The sequence below is a fragment of the Vanellus vanellus genome (genome assembly GCF_965231255.1).
Source record: "Vanellus vanellus genome assembly, chromosome: 2".
Taxonomy (NCBI): Eukaryota; Metazoa; Chordata; class Aves; order Charadriiformes; family Charadriidae; genus Vanellus; species Vanellus vanellus.
In genome coordinates, this window is record NC_138906.1 from 132,862,872 (window position 1) to 132,882,309 (window position 19,438).

The 19,438-nt window shown below is 37.0% G+C and overlaps 1 protein-coding gene across 1 annotated transcript in view; it reads left to right on the forward strand.

Moving 5' to 3' along the window:
* PREX2 (phosphatidylinositol-3,4,5-trisphosphate dependent Rac exchange factor 2) overlaps positions 1 to 13,315 on the forward strand; it is a gene marked incomplete at its 5' end in the record, with an annotated part of 185,079 nt that extends 171,764 nt beyond the window's left edge. Inside the window, 3 exons of the mRNA XM_082499510.1 lie at positions 1,544 to 1,646; positions 8,052 to 8,119; positions 12,664 to 13,315. Of these exons, the coding sequence (XP_082355636.1) occupies positions 1,544 to 1,646; positions 8,052 to 8,119; positions 12,664 to 12,709 (217 nt within the window). The 3' untranslated portion in view covers positions 12,710 to 13,315. The remainder of the gene's footprint in view (positions 1 to 1,543; positions 1,647 to 8,051; positions 8,120 to 12,663) is intronic.
* Between the last annotated feature and the right edge of the window lie 6,123 nt (positions 13,316 to 19,438).

Genomic DNA, 19,438 nt, shown 5'->3' on the forward strand with positions numbered 1-19,438 from the left:
GAAAACACAATGTTTAGAATTTCTAGTCTAATATTTAACTACTGTCCACCTTAATCAAACATGTAACACAAAAGATCAATAGATTTTTCCTTCAATTTAACTCTGAGGTCAGTGTATACAAGAAACCAGGGAATACAAGTTATTTCATTACCAAGGAAAATCACTTAGCTTATAAATTTTTAATGAAAGGCCATTAATAAAGCTACAGATCAGATTTAATATCTTCTATGCTCACCACTGTGAAACTTTTTACAGTCCATAAATTTACTTAAGCAGTATTTAAAACATGTCAGGGTAGGGTTTTTTTTTTTCAGTAAGAAAATCAGTGCAGACACATTTTTCCTCCTACAGATCTTCTGCTCAGCAAGATGAGTGTTTGATTGAAACATATTGTCTGTTCTGTGTGCATAATATAAGCTATGCAGAATCTTTTGGTCAGGATTTTGCCAAAAGTCTACTCAAAAGTATGTTTTAACCATGTGCCTTACTTCTATTATTTGAATTTGAAATATGCAACTTTTGTCAGGTTCCGCTGAGGTAGGATCATTCTCTGTGCACCTCATCTTTCTGGCTGAAGAGGTTTGATTATTGCAGTATGTCAGTTGTGAACAGAAAAATCATCTAGCAGCTTACTGGTGCAGAATGCAGCCACTCTCACCTCTTGGATGATAGCAGCCCTCAGACATGTTGTGCTTTTCAAAAAGTGCTTGTTTCTACTCAGTTTTCTTGCCTTTATGTGTGAGCCTTCTACAGCTTTGGTCTTGATTGTATGAGTAACCATCTATCTATCCTCATCCTCGCCATGACAACTGAAATCTGATGGCATGTCCAAAATGACTTTTCCTACTACTTCTTGTCTGGTGCAATGACAGGTTGTCCTACAGAAAGATCGTTAGCTCTGAAACTTTCCTGGTTGCTTTGACAAAGCCATTACAGCCTTTTCATTAGGATGTGGTACCGTGATCAGTTTTTGTCCTCAAGCTTTTACTTGAAAAAGATGGCAGAGTAGGAGAGGACAGTTTATTTGAAGGAATGCCCTATTTATTTCTTTTCTTTTTTGAAAGGAGTAAACATCTCTGCATTGATGTGCCATGAGGATAACCAAGCTAAATTAATGGCAAGAGGTCAGGATCCTGGTACCAAAGCTAGGGTCTGCATTAACAGTAGAGGGTGAGAGATAAAGTGTGCAGAAACCACCTGAATTTATACAATTACGAAAAATCCTTCTCTCTGGGTTGTCACTCTCTCATGCACTTGCCAATCCATAATTGGGTTGCGGTTTTTATTGTTTTGTGGATTTTTTTTTTTTTTTTAAACAGCTTTGGTTGTAAGTCAGCAGGAACTCTTCTTACACTCAAAATCTTTCTAATTAAGAAATATTGTAGTGTTCAGGCTAATGCCTGCATGGGTGAGGGGGGGAGAGGGGGCAGGTCTACTTTTTTATTTATAACATTTTTTAAAAAAAAAAAGATAGTTGATCTAAAAGCGATTATTTTAAGGAAATCACTGCTAGCAGATAGCTGACTTCTGTCTTCCATTGCAGCTGCACTCTGAGTGTTACCCTGGAGCAGGCGATCATTCTGGCTCGCAGCCACGGGCTACCTCCTCGCTATATCATGCAAGCTACAGACGTCATGCGCAAACAGGTATGGTGCTCACTATGGGTAAGATCTTGATGTTTCCTAACAAGGCATGTTATCATCAAACAAGAATGACTTGACCAAGCATTTTTTAACCTCCATCTTAATGATGTGTAACGTGTGTGTGTTTTCTTAGTCTGGGTGTTTAGTTGGGTTTTTTTAATTATCTTCCTTTATTGTTGACTGAAAAGGTTTGTTTTGTTTAAAATAATGGAACGGGCTTTTTGAACCAGATGCTTGCTTTCTCCGTATGTGTAAATGGATCATAATTTCTACAGGATTATGATTTTACTTAGTGATTTTTTGTATAGTGACTGCTGTGGTATCACCTTACATCAGAATAGTCTGTTGAGTAAGACAATCTTTATTTTAATATATATTATCCATAAAAATAACTTAAGATTTTTAACTATTGTTAATAAAAAGTGACTCATACTGAATGAAGGGGAAGTGTAGGAAGGAAGGGGAGAAATATATACTGTGGTTCTTAACTTTCCAGGCAAGATTCCTGAGGACAGTGTGCTTATTTTGAAGTAGTGGTTTTTCACTCTTTGGTCATAATAGAATATTAGGATTTAGAGGCTGTTGTGGATAGATAACCACCTCAATATGAACTCCTAGTGCTAAGGTATGACAAAAAACGCTGGATTAAAAGGCAATATCAACTGAAAATGGGGGATATGCTCTACCATATTGGCGCAACTTTTCCTACAATATCTTGTTATCAGATAAATGCTTTCAAAAGGACGTTTGGAATCTTGGAAGGAGTTCAAAGGAGGAGCACGAATGATCCAGAGGTTGTTAGGCAAGGCTTATGAAGTGAAGATTAAAGAGTTCAAATTATTCAGTTGATCAAAGAGAGGTTGAGCAGGGGCTTAATCACTCTGTGTACAGATGGAACACACATCCTAGCTTGTGGTAGCTTTAAGCCTTATGACAAAGGCATAAACAAGATACAGGATGCACTCAATCTTGAAGTGAAAAAAAGGTAATTAAATATTGGAACCATTAATCACAGATAAGACAAGATTCATAATTTCTGGTTTTTAATTTGCATCTAATTTTATTATTTTCATTAATTCTGCTACATATTCTGTGCAGCATTCACAGTTATGAAAATGATTAAACAGCTGTACTTCTAACTTGCAGTAGACAAAAAATGCATATGCTAGATCAAACCTTTTGTCTGTTAAAGCAATTGTGGAGATATTCTCAAGCCATAGATCCTGATGGATTATATGTAAGTGCTGCTGCCTAACATGCATACATCAGAGTAATTAGTCTCATTCCTTTTCACATTGGACTTTGAATTTATTCGGTGCATAAATTAAGTTTCTGTGGTGAATAAATACCCTCAAGGTTCTATAATCAGATCATGTAGGTCTGCTCAGGAGTTACAGCTTTAACTTGACTTGAAAAGAAAAACTACTGCTGTATAAGGATAAACTTGCATGTATACGTTGATATGTCTGCTCCTGAAGTTCTAGACAGTAGGCAGATCTGGGTATTTTGCAATCAAAAAACGTGGATGCAGAGTTTTGCTTATGTCTGCTTGAAGGATGTATTCTGTCAAAGGGTGCGTTTTCAACGTACCGTTCTAGACCTTTTTCAAAAATGCTGATTCATTTCTGCAGTTTATTAAATGAAAGACAAAATGAAAGTAACTCGCATGAGTTTGAGCAGCTGTAACTGTACTTGCTGAAACAGAGCTATAGAAAGAAGTCTGCAGTGGGGCTACATTCTCTGAAGTAAAACAGCTGGTGATCAATGGCTGTTAAAGATATCGATATCTCAATACCACCCACAGACACTGCAAAAAGGTCTGCTAGTATATCAAGCCAGACTTTTTTCACACATTTTCCTCTTGCAGGAAACCACTACAGCATTTAATAGAGTAATAATCTTTTGTTGTAATTTTAAATCAGTCTTGGAGTTCTGCAGTAGAAATATAACCCTCCATTAAATTCTAAATGTTTTAATTTCAACAACGCACTCTGGTATTTTCTAGAAACCTGTTCCGGATTTAATCTTTAAATTATCTGTAGGATTTAACTGTGGGGGGCATAACGCAGGCCATAAAACTTGGAGCTGGGGGGGAAGGCTTCTTGGGGTTTGATGCAGAATATTTAGTTAAGGGCAATACATATGTATTTTACCTGGTTTAATATAAAAATAAACAACTAAACAGAAACTTTGTTTGCCCATTTACACCCTGAATCTTTTGTGGAATTAAGAGATTAGGCACAGGGAGGTGCAAATGAAAGGACATCTCTTCCATCTGTTATTCAGGAGAAGTCAGCAATGTTGGCTCCTAGCAGTCTCAGCTTTCCAGAAGGGGAAGTTGTCTCTACTAGAAGCTGATACCTATTCCAGCTTGGGCCACCAGTACTGAGTAACTGGAGACACCTGACTGGGTGTCTGGACACTGGGACACTGAATGGGTGACCTCAGGAAGGGGTTCTTTTCAATTGAGTGAGGTCATGATCATGTTTAACAAGACTTATAATAGCCCCCACTGTATTGTTGGAACAATTTACAAAGTAATTGACTGGTCAGTTATAATTAGGTATTTGCAAGCACCTGTTCTGCGAGAACTAAAGGAAAGAGACCAACTTGTGAGAGCTGGTATGAACTTGGGTCTGTGAGATGCCTTTAGTTAAGCGGTTTCTGTTTTTTCACCCACTAATCTAGTCTAGACCGATTCCTAAAATAAAAATTTTGGCAAAACGTCCCAACTATCTTTTAGTAACTTTGTTTACTCATGTATGTTTATTCACATAAACATCTGTATGCACAAAATACTATGTAAAGCATCCTGACAGGAGTCTGTCTTTGGGATGAAGCAAAGTGTGGAGAGGACAGAGGCCTGAGAAAGGAGCTGCAGAAGGGCACAGGGCTCTGAGGAAGAAAGGTGACTAAAATGCTGATAAACAGAAAAGACTAGTTGAGAATTTGTGTTGTCTTTTAAGTGAGTAATCATTTTTCCATGCCTTTTCATGAGTATAACAACAGCACTGCACTTTGAATAATTCTCATAAGAATTGTACTGATTTAGAGCTCTTCGAGCAGGGCATAAAGAGAATCTGTTTTCTTTATGTGACTGGTTCTTGCTATCCTTAAATTAGCGTGTAGCTTGAAAATAAACCTATCATTTTTTCTCATGGCAATGAGAACACTAGCTCGTGTATAAGAGTCCAGATCGATGGTGGTGTCTCCTCAGAGCTGCTGACATCTTTCACCAGTGCTCTGGCAGTACTGCTATGCAGAGGGAAGCATTTTGGAGCCATGTAGCACAACTATCCCTGATGCCTACGTGAGACGAACAGTGTCAATATTTATAGTGCTATAGCTTTAAGAATAATATGGGAGAAGTATAAATTAACAGTATATTGAAATAGAAATGGTATAATTGTGCTCAGTGGAGACAAAGAGATGTCCTGTGGCAAGTGGCTAGTAATTCTTGGGGGCTTTTCCTCTAACAAAATAAGAATCTGGTGGTTGTAAGGTTGGTCTAATTTGTTCTGCTAAAGAATAAATTACACGGTTGTATAAAGCTAGACTCCTTTTTAAATCAACGCATTTGATTTATTATGTGAGCAAGATACTAAAATTAATTTGTCTAGTGAGTGATGCAAGTAAAAATAGGCTAGTTTTGTTCTCAGAGGTAGTCACAGCACTGACGTTCAGGATCTACATGTGATTAATTTAGATCATTTTCCCAAGTGTATGTATATTCTGGCTCTCAGTTATGTTAATCATGTGCCAATCTCAGCAGTCTGTCGTGGTGGGGTTTCTTTGTTATGATAAAATTTTAGAAAACGGCACTGAGGAAAGGACACTGAAGGTGATGAAGGTCTGGACTTAACATGTTTAACTTTGTAACTAGCACTGGATCAGCTATCCTTATGTAATTCATGACAGACACTTGTCATTTGTGTTACTAAACCTCCAGTAGTGGAGACTCCTGCACAGTGCTTCCCAAGTGGTCTCTTCCAGAGTTTTCTTAACCTTTTCATTAGGATATTTTACTTAGTGCCTCATTGGAATCTTTTTTTTTTCCCATCAATTTAAATCTCCTGTTGTCTGTCCAGATTTAGAGACCAGATTTTACTCCCTTTTTAGCAGTAGACTTTTAGTATTTTGGATGTTTCCAGAGATGGGGCATCTACAACCTCTTTGGGCAACCTGTTCCAGTGTTTCACCACCCTCATGGTAAAAAATGTCTTCCTTCTATCTAGTCTGAATTTACCTTCTTTTAGTCTAAACCCATTACCCTTTATCCTATTGCTGCAGGCCCTACTCAAAAGTCTGTTCCCAATTTGATTATCATTTCCCTGATAAATCAATTCTCAGTAGCTACTAATAAAGTGGATCGGAAGTTTTAATGGTTTAGGCAAGGATAGATGACAAAGTAGAAATCATGCTGTAATGACTCTTCATTTTGAACTATCTGATGTTCTGATCCCTTCCCTAAGGATATAGCGTAACGGAAAATGTTCAGAGAAGATCATAAAAATTGATCAATGGTTGGGAATGGTTTATAGACAGGACAGACAGAGAGACAAAATAATCTAGGATTGTTCAGCTTCATGAGTGAAGGAGGATATGACAAAGGTCTAAAGAATGTGGCATGTTAGGGACTGACCATTGTCCTCACCAGTGCAGAACTAAAGGTATCAAATGAAAGTAGCAGATTCATACCAAATTAAAATAGTGGTTCTTGACACAACAAGCTAAGATTGTACCCAAGATGTGGATCTCTTTCCACAAGGAGGATAGCGATGCAAGTTATTCTTGGGTTCAAGATGAGATGGGAAAGAATAGAATCACTGAAATCAATTAAATACATTCTTGTTGCTGAACAGAGGAAGTATTGAGTGACTAATGACTAAATTCTGAAGGAGTTTCTGGGGAAAGACATTTTTGGAAATGTCTTTCTGGGGAAAGACATTTTTTCATGGTCTGTAGTCATGTATCTTTTGCAGCTGTTGGAGACAAGCTGACTGAGCTAGATGTAAAACTAGTAAAATCACTTTTATATTCTGCCTTCAGTTGTGTAGGTACTCCAGTTATTTTCTCTATCTTTACCACTATTTTTTTTATTATTCTTTTTTTACTGTGTAAGGACGCAATATTTTTTTGTGGCACATGTTGATTTACATAAACCCTGAGAACCTCCCTGTGTGTAACCAGCCAGCCTTTTTCATCTTTTGTTTGAGCCCGTGACCGTGAACTAACACCTTCTTAATTACCTGGGTACCAGATTTCAGTCAAACGCAAGGTCTAATCTTACTCTACGTATTGAATCAATGATTATACCTCATTTTTCCATCATGTGCAGCTGCCATTGCAGCTCTGTTTGGAATGTAAATTATTGTTGATGGTTCATACCAATGTAAGATCTCGCTGTAAGAACTCTGAGATTATACATTTTTGTTCTCTGTTATTTTGTCCTGAATTTAGGTAGTACGGAAGGACAAATAAAGGGAGAGTCAGTGTTTGTGTTCTAGACAGAACAAGTAGTTTCCATCTCCTTTAAAATATTAAAAAACATAAAAAAACCTGTAATTCTAACAGATATGTTTCTTTATGATGACTACTTTAGATTCATGAAACTGTACTTTAAAAGCTAGACCTCATCATTTAAAAACAAATTTTGCTAAGTTTTTTCATATGTCTAAGCTAGTTTGTTTGCATTGTGCATCTTTTATCAACTTCCTCCTTAATGGATGAGTTAGTGAGAGAAAAGTACTTTCATTATTGTTTTTCAAAGGATCAGTTGAAGTACAGAGAGACCAGCTTTTCTAGTTGGTCCTGCTTTAAGCGGGGATGTTGGACTAAACAGTCTCAGGAGGTCCCTTCTAACCTGATTTTTTTTGGCGATTCTGTGATTATACAGGACCTGCATTTTTTCTAATCCTAATTTAGTACCTCAGTTTACGTCATTTTTCTAAATTTAACTAGGAAGCTATTAACAGGAAATAATCTGTAATATTTGTGTGTTCAGAAATTCATAGGAAATAAGTGACATTTCAGAAAAGAACTTTGTTATCCATGCCTTCTACAAAGAATGGTGACAAAAATCAAACAAATTGAAACGATGTGTTTGGATTGTTTTAAACCTTAAATGTTATTTTTTTATTAAGTCTTTTATGTTACTAAGATATATATGTATGCATTTATTTCATAACAAGTGGAAAGATTTTGTCTCTTTTCGCATATTTCTCTAAGTTGAGAATTAATATACTGCTTCAACTTGTTCCCCACCTTAGAAGAGGGGAGTTGTTTCGGGACATGGAGCATACTTATTAATTAATTATAACCCAATAGTTATGTTCATCTAGAAAGCTCAGAAAACTTTCTAACTTGTGTTGGAATAAATGAAACAAAATCGTTGTTTTTCTTTCACAGGGTGCAAGAGTACAAAACACAGCCAAGAACTTAGGGGTGAGGGATCGAACGCCACAGTCTGTTCCAAGGTAACCGATGGTTCGTGTTCTAGACCATGATTTTATCTAGTTTGTGCCAAATTCTGTCCTAGCTGCTCAAGAGCTAACAATAAATATTGACTGTATTGTGAACTAATTGGTAAGATTTGGCTTTTAATGTACATAAATTCTGTTACGTTCTCAGCCATACAATTTCACTCAAAGTAATTACTCGCAGAAATTCAGGCTATGTAGCACTTCAAAATATGCCCGTTTTTGAAAAATGAAACCTAGTTCATGTTAATTATGAAAACACTGGAGTAAGTCCTTCATCACTTGTGATGTTTTGTGGTTTTGGGGAAATACTCGTAACTAAATCCATAACCCCATTTTAATGAAATATTGTACTGCAGTATCTCAGAAAATCATGTTCTAGTTGCTTTTAGAGATGATGTAGTCTTTCTTTGTCTCTTTCTGAAACATCCATTAGAATGAAAAATGCAACTGTTCTATATTTATCCAGCTTTTTAATGCTGTGATGGATTGCAGGTACCTGAAATGTTTCTTAACAAGCACACAACAATGTTCTTAATTTTATCTTAAAGCGATTTTATTAATCCAGCTCAAGTTTAAACTTTTTTTTTTACCAATTTAAAACATAATGTTTTTTGTAGACTAATGATAACACATTGAATGAGCTAAACAGGTACGGGAAATACATAACAGACTCACTGTTGTGTTTAAATTTTAGTAAGGAAACAATGAATTAGTAATACCCGATAGAGGTAACCATGTGAATGAACACATACGCTATCCATAGACTCACAGAAAGACTGTCTTCTGGATTCTGACCAGAATTCAGGACCTTTTTCTTCTTACACAGTTTGCTTCCCTTTTCTCAGGTGTCCCAGTTTCTCCCAGTAGGGAATAATCGGGCTACTGGTCATAATTTGTTTGTAGCAAATCACTGCACATTGTTCTGTGCACGTACTTGATCTGATTCTAGAAAAGGAGCGTACCTTAAGTGTACAAGGTATGAGTAAATCTGAGTAGCAGCTGCTGTTCAGTTGCTGAGGAGCAGCATTTGTTGGAGCACATATGCATCTTGCATGCCCCGTAAAGGAGATTAAGTAAGATCCAGCAAAAGTACTGATTCTAGAGGAAGCCCATCAGCAATGAAATCATTGCCCTTACCAGCAGGTGAGATCAAAATTGTCTGACCAACTCTCTTGCACTGTGGGAACATAAATAAGGCAGTAAATCACCATTTTATACAGTAAAAGCTGTGAGAAGCCTTTTCATATTTTGAACGGTATGGTTTTGGCCTAAAATGAACTCCTCCTTCATGACATAATTCTGGAGACAGCCAAATAATTGTTGCAAACCAAACTTCTCCACCTCTAAATGATGGAGCACATATCTAGATTCAGAGCTTTTGTGGTAAGGGAAAAATCTAAGTTCTTAAAAAGAAAAACTGAGCCGAGAGATATTTTTTGGCTTTGCATCAGTTGAGAAAAGATTCCCTCTTTCCAGCTGACACTCCCACAACATAGCAATGAAAAGCTGAAGGAAAATTATGAGATGGCTCCTACAACGTAGGATAGACAGATATATCCAACACGTTTGCCAGTCAGCAGCAACAGTAATGTCTCATTGACCTCCGTGTTTGGGGCATTTGGTGTACTGTTAGAGAGATAAGTCACATAAGTCAGAATAGGCATCAGCAGGAGTGATACTTTTGATGTATAAGTAGATGATACTGTGGGTTCTCAGCGCTTTGCCTTTGAAAAGAATTTTAGCTTTACATTTGGCTCCATTTAACATCACTTGACAGTGTTCTCAGTTCTCTGCCATTGCACTGTTTTCTGTCTTTTCTCAGCTGATCTGTTTGTACCATCTCAAATAGTTGTTCCATATATATTGACCCAGAAAGGGCTGTTTCTTCTCCATACCGTCTTCAGCAACTATAGTTCCTTAGGGATTTATGCAGCCTTGTTCGTTTGCTTCAGAATTCTCCTACATCACTTGCTCTGAAGACAAGTAACCTTAATGATTACCATTTTAACCTGAAGAGTACACAGACCTTGGTACTTGGGGCTGAGTTTTTCTGCACATTGTTCCATAGAAATTAGATTTTGCTAAAAAATCATCAAGATGGTTTAATCATGGTTTAATCCCAGCCAGCAACTAGGACCACACAGCCTCTCGCTCACCCCTTTTTTTTTTCCCCAAGAAGGGTAGGGAGAAGAGGGAGAAAAGGAGGGGAAAGGGGAAAAAAAAAAAAGCCCTCATTGGCTGAGATAAAGACAGTTTAATAGAACAATAATGGAAAAGGAAAATAACGATAATAATAATAATGGTAAAAGAATATACAAGACACAAGTCAGTCTCACTGCCTGGTGAATTGGTTGCTTGACCTGAGCAGAGATTGCAGATTCTCTGCCCTCTCCCCCTCACCAACCCCTATTTATATACCGAACACGGTGTCTATAGTACGGATATTCCACTGGCCATTCTGTCGTTCTATGCTCCTTCTCAGCTTCTATGGGAAGCTGAAAAAAGTCCTTGACTAGTATAAACATCACTTAGCAACAACTAAAACAATATGGGCTATTGACATTCCTTTCCTAACAAATCTGAAAACACAGCAAAGAAAATGAACTCTTTCTCAGCTGAAACCAGGGCACTTGGATGAGATCCTGAGAGTAATTTTATCTGTCTTTTGCCAGCTTTGAATATTACTGCCTTATGACACCAGCAGAATCAAATAACTCAAATAACCCCAGCTTATTTTTCTCTGCACACGTTCTATATAAAGATCAGGCCATCTTATTCTCTCATTGGTATACAAATATGAAATAGATTGTATTGGCTTATATATGGCTCCTAACGAATACATTGATGTCTGCACAATGTGACCTTAAATGATCACGTTTCTGAATCTGCCAGATGACAATGTGGAAGAGCCCAATGATCTTCAAAACACATTATGCGGGAGGTTTGAAAACAGGTTTGCAATTGCTGTTTGGCTGATGCTGCTTGTTCTTACCGTCCAGAAACAATACTCTGCTTGATAATCACTGCCAGTGAGATTCAGAGAAAAGTTATTTAGCCCATGGCCATTGTGTGTTGTCAGTGCCCCACAGGTTTTAATTCCGAAGGGAACTGAAATGAGAGAACAGCAGCTGTCCTGTTCTGCTCTCGCGTAGCCACAGGATGCTTTTCCTGACAGGCTGTACCTAGATGTTGCAGAGGCTTTCAATACTCACAGGGGCAGCCGTGCATACCGTGCCTCACATAATTTCAGTAGCAGAGTATCATGCCAAGAGGGCACCAGCCCATTGATCTTGAATTGTTAGGGGAGCCCAGCCACATGTACAGATTTTTGTTTTCTGTGTTGATTTGTAGTGTGATTTTGAAATTTATGATTAGTTAAAATGGAGTCATATAAATTAATACGACGTTTAGCAGGCAAAGTTGCAAATCATACTTGGAATACTCAGATAGTCTGAGCATCTTAAATATCCCTAGCCCCCAAGCCACTGGACGATTCACCACCTGCCCGTACCCAGACCTACCAAACCTGCTATTTCTGTTGCTTTGGTGTTTTAATATTAAAGATTCTTCATGTTAGGTATTAACGTCCATGCTATGTTATTGTTGCTTCATTTTTGGCTTCTGATGCTTTTTCTCCTTGCCATGCTATACTCGGTCTCTTCTCTTTACTATTCCTTCAATGATACGCTTTCCCTAAGGAAAATATGTAATCTCTAAATGAGATCATGTCTATTGCTGGTTCTAACTGCTGCGGTCGCAGGGTATATACTGTATGCTGGACATACTTACAGAACAGAGAGCCTGAGGTCAGAATGATTGCCCCCTTTTTTTTTTTTTTTTTTTTTTCTTCAGTATTCCTAACATTAGGGAAAAGTTTAAAACACTTACTAATAACTAAGTCCATGCGAAAGGGGTTAAGAGAAATTCAGAAGCCTTTATAAATGAAGGAGTGGCTATTTCAACCTGTACTGTGGTAGTTATTTGAACCATATCTTACTGGTCTTTACTTCATACGTGTAACAATGGTGGGGAGAGAGTTTAAAGTCTTCATGCTGGCGTGTCACATGTCTGACATCTGTCTTTGGTTCTTCAAACAGCATCAGTTTTGTAGGGAACTGTGTTAGAGTGAGGTCTGACTCTGTGCCAAAACAAAATAAAAATGGAGGCAATTGCATTCACCAAGCAGCTTTTCCAATTTAGAAATTCAGAGCAACAACTGTTAATTGGATGAGTGGAGACATAGTGGAGACCTCCAGAACAGGGTCTTCAGTGCAGAAATATGAAAACTTGACTAAACTGGAATGCATTTATAAGATTTCTTATAGATGTGTATTTTAATAATACTGCTCTCAGGGTAAACATTCATGCTCATGAATAAGATTGTACTGGTTTTATACCTATGTTATTAAACTAAATTCAGTACCTCTTGTTTTGCAGTGCAGGAAGACTTAAATTCAGTTGTTATTCCTTAAATTTACCCGTTTTAATAATAACCAAGCTCTCAGAATAACAAGTGCTTAATTTTTTGTCATTGTCAGATTATACAAGCTATGCCAGCCACCGCCACCTGTTGGAGAAGAATGAGGAGAACTACTTCAGAAAATAATCCAGTAATGGCCTTTAGGATGCTGGGACTGTATGACAAAATCTAACTGCACTATAGCAGTATGTGCCTGGGGCTTTGATAAAAAAAAAACCAACCCTTTACTCAGGATAAAGAAAAAAAAAAATACCCTAAATATTCTCTATTGGCATTGAAAAATGGCTTCCAAAAAGCATTTCTGGAATCTGTGCTCCGGCCTTACACTAGTAGAACAGGAATCTTCCTTGGGAATTTTACACTGGAATCGGATTCATTTGATGTGTCTTGTTCGGCCACACGATAGGTATTGCCAGCAGCTTGAAAACAAATGTCTTGTTCAGAGAGAATGACTTCACTTGTACACTATACAGAATGCGTTCTTGCGGAAGGAATAAACGCCTGGATAAACTAGGCTTGATAAGGAGCGTGAACTTCATATGGGGCCCTTTGCACTGATAATCTCTTTTTTCTTTTCGCCAGGACATTACTGTTTCAAGGATATAATGTAAGTGAGGTTTAAAGATGGAAAACTCGTCTCAGCATTGTGTTTAATGGCTGCAGGCAGGCGGCTGCTATGAACGTGTGCTTGTAATCAGTAAACTCAGCCATGTCTTAAGCAGTCTGTTGTCATACTCCTTTAGAGGGAATACCTATATGCCATATGAGGTGAAGTTTTGCCCTTTAATTATAATTGAATGAATTATAATGCCATTTATATGAAGGAGAAGAAGGGTAAGTCTGATCTTCATCCATAGTTAGACTGAATTTCAGACTCTGTCTAGTGGATGTTTTACATTATTGCGCCTCTGCATTTCAGAGTTTTCCAGAGTTGTGTATATTCTTGTATAGTACCATAGTAGCAAATCTACGTCAGGCGAGGATGAAACAATTTTGCTATGTTTAACTGGAAATGTCTGTGGTTTAAGTTGAAGCATAGTTTGGAGGTTTGATGTTTTATGCTACCATTCCCCATATTTTTTCAGAATTTTTTTGTATAGCGTTTCAGTTCTTTGGAGTGGTAATTGTTACAGATTTATTTTGAAGTTGTACTGAGTATTTAGAGGGCCCGCGGAAAATTTATCTGCGTTTGGCTGGTTTTTCGGCCCAAGAATTTTCATAGAAAATGTCCCCAAATGAGATTTCATATGTGAACACATTAAAACAAAAACTATATTTGGAAATAGTTCTACTTATAGCAATAGCTACACATTCTATTAGAGCAGGACATATACTGTCTGAATAAAATTTATTTTTTGTACAACAGTGGCCTATAGTTGTGCTGTAGCAATCAACACTCGCAACGTAGTTGTTGCACGTTATCTAATTATTTATGAAATCTTCAGCAAATATATTAATCCACAATGAAATAAGTGAGAATTCAAAATGAGCTGCACTCTTGCAGAGAGTGTTTTTTATATCGGATATCTAGGGAACTTGTTACTTTTCTCCAAAGGAGGAATTAGAGCTCCTGCCTTTTCCAGTATTCTTGATGTTTTTACACAGACTTTAACTTTGCTAAGAAAATAAATATTTTTATATATCCACAGATATATATGTCTGCGCATATATGTGAGTTTCAACATGTATATATTTATGTACTCATATCAGTTACTGCTCCAACTTTAAATATAGAATGTTTGCCTTAAACTGTGACAAAGACATGCAATAATGAACACTTCAGTAACCATTTCTCCTTTGTGCTTTGGAGTTTACATTCTTTCACAGTTACTGAAAGCTGTGGGACTATAATCTTTTTGATTAAAAAAAAACAAACAAACAAAACAAAACCAGAAAACAAAGTTTTACTCTTTAGAAACTCACTCTTTTTGTCTAGGATGACATAACGCTTGTACCTAAGAATGAGTCATGATTTCTATAGTTGCTATTCTAGTCATAATTTCATACTTTTGGTTGTGTTTTATTCAGAGAGGCAGTATTGGCTAGGGTAATTCCCACTCCAGGCAAAAGTGCCAAAAATGTTTCAATTTCTGCTTGTTCAGACATCAGGAGTACAGAGAAGCCGTAACCTCCTCATGCCAAGGATGGTGCCGGTGTCAGCCCCGGCTGTGAGCTTACATCTTCCTGGGAGATTTGCCCACGTGAATTTTGGTTTTCTACTACGAGGCAAGTCAGCTCTCAGCTGTGTGGAGCTACTAATCCTCTAGAATATAAAATAACCTAGAGGACAAAATCTGTTGCATGCATACACATTATTGTAACTAGTCGTCACTTTTCTTTTATTGCATTGAAAATGGTAGGAGTGCAAATATGCCAAAATAGTGTCCCTGTATAATATGGTAGCTGTCTAATTCATTTTGTTCTTGAGAGCATGGGGTAATAGACATTTGTAAACACCGAGGGACAAATAGTTATGAGCCAGTCTCTGGACCAAATTCTTTAGCTATAGTTTCATGGCTTGGCCTCTTGTTTTTGCATCTAGTTTTTGGTTATTTATTCTTTTTTTCCTCTCCAGAGGCAGTTTTCAAAAACTTATGCAGCGCTGTGAGCTTCGTTGGTGACCCATACTTGCACAAGAATCATAGAAGCATAGAATCATCTAGGTTGGAATGTGTCTATTTAGCCTGGCATCAAAGGGTCTGAGAAACTTAAGACCTGGTTTTCTGGGATTACAGGTAGCACATAAAGATGGGATTTCCAGAAGAAATAAGGCATAAACGACCCACTGACTGTCTATGGAAAGTGGGTGCCTAACTTCTCAATTTCCTTCAAAAGCCAGTGTTTGCTTGAAACATTGTGCAGCTTTTCAAACTGCTTTTCTTGTCCCCGTGTTTTCTGAGCACACAGCACATTCTAATGCATCTGGCTTCTAATAACATTAGATGGACATTTAAGAAGCCTGTTTTTAAGTTATAAATTTACATATGTTCATTATTAAAGCTCTTTATCTTCTTTGGTATACGTAGAGGGTGTATTTGTTCCTTATGCAAGGTGCACTTGCAGAATAAAAAAAAAAAAAATCCATTCTCATCGCAGTAGGTTTATCCTCACATAAATTTTTAGACTTACAGATGACAAGAAGAGATGACCAAGAGTGATGATTTACAAGAACTGTAACACCCATAGCTTGTTAAGTCTTTGCTCTACAGCAACAGATTATGCAGCCTATTTTTACAACAATGTGTTGTACCGGTTTAGGGAAAGCATTCTGTATGTAACTTTACTTTTTCATCCAAGACAAGTGTAATTCTTCTGGGAATAAATTCAAGGATCTATAGACATACATTACCAATACCGACTACCATGATTCAGTGATAGTCTGTGGGGGATGTATAGGACATTTAACAGCTGGGAAGGGAGGGTTAAGTGCCAAGGAACAGATAAGTTGCCATAGGATTCACGCTTGGAGAAAACTTACATTTTGATTTTAAGGTAGAGCTGATGTTTGGCCTATCTTTGTAACCATCATCTATGAATAAAAGGATGCTAAACTGTCTAATCTATGAAATAATCATTGATTCAGTCTAGTTCCCCAAATGAAGTATTTCATAACATTTATTTTCCTTGTAAATTGTAAATGTAAATGAATACAAAAGCATATATATTCCAGTTTCTAAATGTCTAACGTTTTTATGTTTAGGGATCCATTTTAAAGTAAATATTCCTGCTATCAGCTGAACCAACCAACCAATTTTATATTCACTGATATAGTTGCAATCTTCAGTAGCACTTTAGATAGCTTCCACTGGGTTTTGGCAAGTGCATCAGTTTTTTGTTTGGGTGGTTTTTTTTAGTTGTTTGTTTTAATGCAGTCAATAGTGGTCAGAACTGCTCTTCTACTGTTTTAAAGCCAAAACAATTAAACTTAAGTTGACGAGGATTTATAGTAATCATCCTTCATTTCATTTGTTAGAATCCCCTAATGGAAAAAAATGAACCAGTTTTATTGATCTGTTTTTACCCAGAGAAATTCACAAGCAAACAACAATGATTTTTTTTGTTTTATTAATTCATTGTTGGATGTAGCATGTATATATATAAATAAAAGACAATTGCCTGAATGTGAGTATACACATCATGGTTAAGCATAATACTCAAAAAAGTATTTCATTTATTTTCATTTAAATTGTGAAATCAGTAACTGTAGTATATATACATATTGTTCCATACTCTTTACAGCTACTTCATGGATATGTCTGCCAGCATTTTGCGCATATTTTGCACCATTTTTCTTTAACATTATGAAAAGAGGAGAGTTTCTCCAGCTAATGCATTGCCTTATGTATTTTATCTCTGTACTTGTTGATAAATGGAGGTAGTGCTTTTCTAATTGTACTCCAGCAGTACACTGGCATTGGTAAATTAGATGCACCTGTCTCAGGATACCTGGATTTTTCATCATTAGGTTATTAGTATAAAAAGATACTGAACTCATATTTTTGTATGCTGACAATTGTGTAGGTTTTTTATATATACTGTATATATCAATCAAGTTTTCCTAAAGAAAATGTATTATTAGGAACATTTCCCTTTTCCTGCTAGAAGATGTGGGTTTATGTTTTCTTGTTATGTATGTATAAATGCATATGCAGCATGCACAGTCATGCAGATACTAACACCATCAAGAAATTTCAGATTGTCCAGAGGCCAATCAAGTAGTCATTTCTTATGTTCTCCAGAAATAACATCTCCATACTAGAAATCTTGTATGGCTAGAATGGAACTACTTTAGAAATAATTTCTGCTTCAGTTTGAAAGTCCAATGGAGTGTTCAAAGTGGCTGTGACATTTCTGCAAGTACTTTCTGCAAGTACTTTGGACTTTCATGGGAATATCCGCAACATCTTTTGTATGTGTTTGTGTGTGCCAGATTTAAAAGACTAAGCAGCCTTATTAACTTTTTAACACCCTGTATATAGTGTACGTATTTGGTTATACTTGTGTTACACTTTAAAAATGAACTTAATTTCTGCATCGAGTATTGCACACATTTTTCAAATGAAGAATATATTGTCTCATTAAGCACAAGAGAGCATTACTGCTTTGAAATATTATGTATAAGTACAGCCATACACAGAATCTCTCAGTGAGCTTTTGTGTGAAAACAGTCAAAGTAGCAGCTCTGTGGGTAGTTGAGTTTGTTAGAAGTAACCTTAGGAATTTCATGTTAAATATCCTTGAAACATAGATTTAAATGACTTTTTCCTTTTTTGTAAAGTGCCTGTGTAGCATATATAGCAGTTGCTATATGGATTATGGGTTAAACTAATACTGTGTACTTTTAGATCTAGGGTTTATTTTTTTAGTCCAGGTATTAAAGACTGGAATGGTAACAATGTATTACAAAATGTCAGACAGCAATAAAACCATTCATAATATGGTCACTGCAAATCTCTTTATTTGTAAGCAAGACATAAGTTTGGGGGAGTTTGGGGGGTGGTCTTTAACCTTTTCAGCATGGCTGGTCTAGGCATTCTGCTGCAGGAGAGTCGAAATTAAACTTCTAGAAACATATGATTGTAATAGGAATGTTTCTTTGAGAATCCAGCCCCAGTCTAGGTTCATTGCTGACAATTAAACTGTGTCTTTATAACCAAGTGGAAAACTGAAGCCTGCACAAGCGGTAGACCCTGGATGTGGGCAGCTGTACTTTGTGAGGGCTGGAAGAAGGGAGACAGGCATGAAAATCCCTTTCTGGCTCCATGGTGCCATCACTGCCCCACAAAGGTCCAAAACATGCACAGTTTCTGGCATTGCCTTGTCTGAAGACTGAAGTGTGAAGCTGTCATCTGTTTACTGCTGTGCACAAGGACAATCTGATGAGCGTAACATGGAGCGTTGTACCCCCCGTGCTAAAGAAACACCTAAAATGACTGATCCTTTAGAGGGATTGGGAACTTGCTCGGAGCTACTGCTGAGATGCCCGGGATTTAAGGAGTTGCACTGAATGTTTCTTTAATAGGACTGAAAGCTGATGAAATATTAGACCTTGCTGAGCAGTTGTCTCTATTTGAAAGAAGTTTTGATTTCTACATGGTTGTGATCAAGATCAAAAGGAACAGCAGGAGCAGGACCAACAGCAATGGTTTTGTTTTCCATGTTCTTCTAGCAGGGAGGAGGGTAAGGATGAAAGTATTTCTGGATAGCTAGACTTCAACAGTTTTTTTTATTATTATTATTTTTCTATCATAAGTACTCCTCTCTCCATAACTTTGTGAAGGAAGGCACTATGGAATTTTGGATTAGTATTAAGAAGCAGAAGTGACCAGTTGATTTCAAATGTGGCCTGCTTTTCTACCATCATATTAGGCTTCTTTTTTCAGTGCTCCTCATTTCTGTGGTCTTGACCTGCTGCCACGTATACATCAGAAATAAAGTCCAAAGAATCATGAATTGCTTTCTTGATCAGTGTACACAGTGGGAATAAATAGTGCTTTGAAACAACTTCTGGGAAAGATCAATTATACCATGGTAGCACTTGGGTGTTGTCCAGTAATTTCTCATTTTCATGAGAAAGTACTGCTTATCATCATGATTTGGAAGTCAAAATGTCTGCCGAGGGACTTGCTACACTTACATGTCAGAGGTCAAATGAGGCACCGTGTGAGTCCGTGATTCAAAAAAGATAATGTATCTTTGCCTCACATCAAAGTATGTGTCAGCTAATCTCTGAAAGTTAAGACACTTCCTTTTAAATGTTACTCATAAACTTACTTTTACTATGTATTTGATTGCCTTTTTTTTTTTTTTTATGGCTCATTATGTCTTGCAGG